Genomic DNA, 6,753 nt, shown 5'->3' on the forward strand with positions numbered 1-6,753 from the left:
CAGGGTTTCTCTGTGTAACCCCTGCTATCCTGGAACTCAGTTTGTAGATCTGCCTGCCTCTGCCTCCCAAGTGCTGGGATTAAAGGCGTGTGCCACCACCACCTGGCCATAACATACATCTTAAAAGCTGCTTTAAGATAATTTTATTTTTTGGGGTTAGTCATTTAAACAAAAGTTTTACTTCTCTGTCCACCGTTCTAGTTCTATCAACAGTTTGGCATAGAGTTTTCCATGTTTTTTTTTTTTTGACTCATGCAAACATGTTCACATACAATCAATCTTCGAATTAAAATGGAGCTAGAGAGATGGCTCACCAGTTAAGAGCACATACTGCTCTTGCAGAGGATTTAAATTTGGTTCCAGAACCCATTGTCAAGTGGTTTACAAGTCTGTGACTTCAGCTCCAGGTGATCTGATGCCCTCTTCTGGCCTCCTCTAGCAACTGCACTCAGACACATTCATACAGAGTGGAAAGCAATCTTTCCAATGGGATTTTATGACAAGTCTACCGACCAGCTTTCACTTAGCAGAATATCCTGGACAAGGTCCTTTATGGGTGTTTGTTTTCAGTTTACAGAAGCTGATGTTATTCTAGTTAGAGATGTAGACTCACTTGCAATTGTGAGAAATAAGAGCATGAAATCCTACGGACTCTTCCCAGTTTATCTCAATAGTCATGTTTTACAAAACTGTGGTACGCCAGGCAGTGGTGGCGCACGCCTTTATCCCCAGCACATGGGAGGCAGAGGCAGACAGATCACTGTGAGTTAGAAACCAGCCTGGTCCACAGAGTGAGTTCCAGGACAGCCAGGACTACACAGTGAAACCCTGTCTTGAAAAACAAAAACAAAACGAATGAATGAAAGAAAGTTAAAATATCATCTTTTTTATTCAAGGCAGGGTTTCTCTGTGTTACAGTCCTAACTGTCCTGGAACTTGCTCTTGTAGACCAGGCTGGCCTCGAACTCACAGAGATCCGCCTGCCTCTGCCTCCCGAGTGCTGGGATTAAAGGTGTGCACCACCACTGCCTGGCTTACCTCCTTTTTCTTCATGGACCCTCATCCCTTTCTGTTGTCCATTTCTATAACTTGGAATTTCAAGAATGTTGTCTACTGCTCTTTCCTTCCTTTTTGAAGATGCCATGGATTGAGCCTAGGACTCGATCCATACTCCACCACTGAGCTACAGCCGTCCCCTCAATGCTCTCTGTTAATACATGTCTGCAGGCTGGAAATAAAACTCAACTGTAGAGCACTTGCCCTACATGTGGGAGACCCTAGAGTCAAACCTCCAGCACAGCCCTAAATAAGCAAATACATAAATAGAAATAATGGCCAGGTGTGGTGGCACATAGCTTTAACCCCAGCACTCAGGAGGCAGAGGCAGGGAGGATTTCTATGAGTTCGAGGCCAGGCTGGTCTACATGGTGAATTCCAGGCCATCTAGGGCTAAGTAGTGAGACTTAGTTTTACAATAAATAATAATAATAATAACAACAACAACAACGCTTGTGTACTATTATGTGGTGTAGACCATTCTAATATATATAAACTGTTCAAATGTGTACAGACTGTTACAATGTGTGCAGGCCGGTATAAAGGGTATAGGCTGTTAAAATGTTGTGCGCTGTTAAAATGTGTGTCGATTGTTATAATGTGTGCAGACTGTTACAATTCACGTAGACTATTATGATGTATGCAGATCATGTATACCTAATGTAATCGGTGATATGTTAGGGCTTGTGCCTGTTACTTTGTTTTAGTTTTCTTTTTTGTTTTGAGTTTGGCTGGCCCCAAACTCCTCGTGTAGCTAAGTAGCTAAGAATGACCTTGGACTTCTGATCCTTTTGCTTCAAAGCTGAAGTCCTGGTGTTCTAAGCCTCTCAGGCCCAGCTTATGGTATGCTGGGGTCTAACCCAGGCTTTCCTATGTGCTAAGAGTCTAGCCAGGGTTTCCTGTCTGCCAGGCAGGTACTCTACCAACCAATCTACGTCCTTCGGCCACCTGTTTCAGTATTCCTTTTCTTGCCTTCCTAGTGTTTGAACATTTTTTTAAAAAAAAAATCATTGCATTTGTGTGTGTTTGTGTGTGTGTGTGTGTGTGTGTGTGTGTGTGTGTGTGTGTGTGTAAGGAGAAGGAAGAAGGAAGGAAGGAAGGAGGAAAGGGAGAAAAGCAATGTGGACATTTAGAGATTTGAGTGCTGTGTTGTAAGTACTTTGTTGTTGGACTCTTTAAGATTTTGTATTGTTCTGGGTTTTCTGGCACAAGCCTTTAATCCCAGCCACTCAGGAGGCAGAGGCAGGCTCAGCTCTGTGAGTGTGAAGCCAGCCTGGTCTTCACAGCAAGTTTCAGGACAGCCAGAGCTACACAGAGACCCCGTCTCAAAAAAAAAACAAAAATAAACAAACAATAATAACAACAACAGCAAAAAGATGGGTGGCTTGTATTAAACTTTCTATTTTGACTCCTTTGGATGATGACATTTGTTCAGGGAAGGTGGCGAACCTCCTCAACACTGCAGATAGGTAGAAATGCAAATTCCTGCCATCATCTGTTGACCCTTGAGGGGCATGTCCCTCATTACTACTGGGCTGAGTGGAAACGCTAGCCTGTACCCTGGTCTCCATAGGGCAGCGTGGTGATCTCATTGCTGCTGGGGATGATGGAAATCCTAACTGTCCACCAGGCCTCCTCTGACAACACCTCCGCCTACAGGAAGTGGTGTTCTTGATTGTCAGGCGGGCTGAGCCAGTTTCTCTGACACTCTACCAACACTGCAGGAGCCCGTGAACAGCGAGCTCTCACCTTCACTTCCGAGGGCACCGTCCCTGCAGAGAGGTGTCTGGACTCTCTCCACCCCAGTCTTAAGAGGAGGAAGTGTGGCTCCTTGCTCAGTGTTGCCATACATTAGGGAACGGGACACAGTTTTGCCTCTGATGTTGGCTGAGGGCAGTAATTTTCTAAGAGGTTTTTGTCTTTCTAGATTGGGTTTCTTCTCTAGTCTTTAGCGAGTGAAGGCTGTCTTTCACTGAGGTTTGTTTCTTTCTGGACCTGTTCCACATGTCTAGAAAGCTTTGGGCTCCAGATCTTAGAAGTGAGGCCTGCATTGTTGGCAATGATTCTTATTACAAAGTGAAAAAGGAGTTGACCAAACTGTGCTAATTTTCTACTGTTTTGTGTAGGTAGAATTCACAATAACAAAACCGAATATTTAGCTGCAGAGATTTCTAAGCACAAAGGACCCAGTCTTAAAGATGTGGAAGATTATCAGTCCACTCATCTTCTAAACATGAGGAAATGTGTTCCAGTCAGTGAGAGCTCACGGGCAGAAACACTGCTGGTGTGAACGGAAGGGCTCATAGAATGATGGAAGGGGTAAAATGGAGGAAGGCTGTGGATCCTTGATTTGAAGGGTAGACAGTTGAGCTACTTAGGGATAAATACGGGCTGTTTTCAAGGGGAAGAAAAATCGCCCCACCAGCGATTCAGGGATCCTCAGAGCCATTATCTCCGTCTCAACAGGTCATCTGGCCTCTGCCAAGGGGACAGGGCTCTACCCAGCAGAGTCCTGGATGCAAATCTAGCCCGGAAGCAGATTATGCTGACCTTAAAGACCTAATGAGCCCAAGGGTGATGGTGCAGGCCTTTCCCAGCACAGGACTGTCTGGAGGCAAAGGCAGGTGACTCTGTGAATTCAAGGCCAGCCTGGTCTACAAAGCGAGTTCCAGGATAGCCAGGGCAACAGAAGAATTCTGCTTCGAAGGGGGTAAAAAAGGTATTTGCAAAATGAGTTCAAAGGTATTCCCTGGAGATCCTCTTGTTAAAACAAAGCTGAAAAGAGCGTAAATGTCCAACAATATGGGATTAGTCAAGTAAATAAATCATAGTAGAGATGAATAAGGAATTGGCAGTTACAGAGAAGAAATAAGCTAGAAATACATATCTACTTCAGATATTTATAAGTATTTTTAATTTTTTTTTTTACTACATTTACTAGTTTATTTAGAGGGCATGTGAGCGTTCCCACTCAAGCCAGCTACAGAGAACACACAGGGGTCAGAAGACAAACTGCGGACCAGGTGGGTCACGAACTGAAAGTCAGGTTAGCAGATGGGGCAGCGGACACCTTTAACCTGCTGAGTCATCCCACCAGCCAGGCACGTGTATTTATACACATTGGAATACAGAGCCATCTTTAAAATGCCTGTCTAGGCATCAAGCAGGAGCTCATTGCCTGGAACACAGCTCTTTAGAGCTCCCCCTCCCCGGGGCCAGCATTCCAGACACAGTTCTGCTTCTATGTGGGCATGAAAGATTGGGGCGGGGCCTCAGCTGCCTACCAAGAAGAGTAGAGGCTGGACTGGGGCTGTTCTCAAACTTCAGCCATTCAGGGACATCGCACATAGTGTAGCCAAATGTATCTACTTTATACAGCATCTTAGAATGTGTTCAGGGTTTTTTGTTGTTGTTCTGTTTTTGTTTGGTTTTTCAAGACAGAGTTTTTCTGTGTGGCCCTGGCTGTCCTGGAACTCACTCAGAATGTGTTCACTTTTAAGATTAAATAAATTTATTGCATTTATTATTGAGACAATCTTGGTATACAACCTAAAACTTATCACCTTCTTGTCTTAAGTCCTAATGCTAAGATCACAGGACATGAACTATTGCTTTTGTTTTTTGTGGGCTTTTTTTTTGGTGGGGGAGAGTGTTTGTTTTGGTTTTCCAAGATAGGGTTTCTCTGTGTAGTCCTGGCTGTCCTGGAACTCACTCTGTGCCCAGGATGACCTTGAACTTACTGAGATCCACCTGCCTCTGCCTCCTCAGTGCTGTGACTATAAGTGTATGCCACCACCACTTGGCTTTGGTTTTGGAGTTTTTTTTTTCTTTCTTTGTTTTTTGGGGGGACTCAAACCCTTAGATGCTCTAGGCAAGCACTCTGTGTCACTAGCTGTTGCTTTTAATGGGAGTAAACAAAATACCACATCATCTTCGCAGTCTGTAGTAATAATACTCTTGAAATCATATACTTTCTATGATGAGTTTTCCAATGTCCACTAAAGTCATGAATATTAAAAGAACAACAACAAAAGATCCTACCAGAAGCCATTCGTCAGCAGCAGCTGAAGAAAGGAAATCCCGGAGTAAAGGACCACTGAGACTTTTGTCAACCCTAGCCACCACGGGACATTGGGCTTCTTCCTGCAAGTTCACTCAACTGGGGAACAGGGGATCCTACCTCTAGTCACAAAGTTATTCTGATTCCCCAGAATCCTCGTCTGGTCAGAGAGCTTCCAGATGAAGAACATGCTCTTCTCCTGGGAACTTTTACAGGGCAGGTCCACCGTGTTCCCTTCTCTGCCCACCACCACAGTCTTCCCTTGAAGGACGGCTGGGAGCTGAGCTGGATAGGAAAGAAAGGCAAGCTTCAGTGATTCTGCCGGCTCTCTCCGCGCCCCGCCCTTTGCGTGTTCCCATCTGGCCACCTCCCTGCAGGACCATCTGCTGCTGGTCCTCAAGTCTGAGAACTTACCCAGCTGCAGCACCAGGAGCAAGCGCCTAAAAGAGACTCCTTGGTTCATTGCGGCCTTGCTGAGGTGGACGGACTTGAGTCGCTGGGGACTGGAGTCTGCAAAAACGGCAGGGGCAGAGGCAGATAGAAGTCATTAGTCTTCAGCATTCCTTGGATGTGGAACATACAAGACCCCTCTCTCCCTCAGGGCCTTTGTAACTCGCCGCAACACCTTATTTGCATACAGGAAGCAGGCACCCTGCAGTAATGTACCGCAATATTCAGTGCCAAATTAAGACTGTGTGATGTTGGTAGCATAAGAACAATTTTTTGTTTTGTTTTGTTTTTCAACATAGCTTTGGAGCCTGTTCTGGAACTTGTTCTGTAGACCAGGCTGGCCTCGAATTCACAGAGATCCACCTTCCTTTGCCTCTAGAGTGCTTGGGTTAAAGCTGTACACTACCACCACCCGGTGCACAATAGCAGTTGTAACATCCTAAGCAATAGCAGCGTATTACATATACACAGAAATCAGTATAATCATGGGTGTCAAATACAAACCACAATCTCAGGCACTCCCGTGAAGAGTTCTAGTCTCCTACCCTGGCACAAAGGCACACGTGTGTAATCTCAGTACTCAGGAGATTGAGGCAGGAGAACCAAGAGTCCAGAGCCAGCCAGGACTACATAGTGAGACCACATCTCAAAACGAAGATTAAAGGGGCTGGAGAGCCGACTCAGCAGTTGAGATCATGTTACCCCTGAGGAGGATCGGGTTCGATTTCTAGCACCCACATGGTGGCTCTATCTCTACCTCTGGTCCTAGGGGATGCAACACCCTCTTTTGACCTCAGCAGGCTCCAGGCACTCAGTTGGTGCCCATTCGTACACGCAGGCAAACACCCATAACCTTAAAACATATTTTTAGTTAAAAGAGAGAGAGAGAGAATTCAAGGCAAGCCTCAGCTACATAGCATGTTCAAGGCTAACCTGGGTTATATGAGACCCTGTCTCAAAGGTCAGGAACCCACTGGTCTTTTAATAAAAATAATTATTACCAGGTGGTGGTGCACACCTTTAATCCCAGCACTTGGGAGGCAGAGACAGGTGGATCTCTGAGTTCAGGCCAGACTGGTCTACAGAACAAGTTCCAGGACAGCCAGAGCTACACAGAGAACCTGTCTGTAAAAAAAAAAAAATCAAAACAAAACAGAAAAATAATTCTTCCTGATCTTTCTGCTTCA

At 45.2% G+C, this 6,753-nt stretch overlaps 1 protein-coding gene across 1 annotated transcript in view; it reads right to left on the reverse strand.

Moving 5' to 3' along the window:
• Cd4 (CD4 molecule) overlaps positions 1-5,579 on the reverse strand; it is a 19,436-nt gene extending 13,857 nt beyond the window's left edge. The window contains exons 1-2 of the mRNA XM_005365339.2: positions 5,531-5,579; positions 5,225-5,401 (exon numbers count right to left, since the gene is read on the reverse strand). Coding sequence (XP_005365396.1) covers positions 5,225-5,401; positions 5,531-5,579 — 226 coding nt within the window. The remainder of the gene's footprint in view (positions 1-5,224; positions 5,402-5,530) is intronic.
• Positions 5,580-6,753: the final 1,174 nt, after the last annotated feature.

The sequence above is a fragment of the Microtus ochrogaster genome, unplaced genomic scaffold, assembly GCF_000317375.1.
Source record: "Microtus ochrogaster isolate Prairie Vole_2 unplaced genomic scaffold, MicOch1.0 UNK1, whole genome shotgun sequence".
Lineage (NCBI taxonomy): Eukaryota > Metazoa > Chordata > Mammalia > Rodentia > Cricetidae > Microtus > Microtus ochrogaster.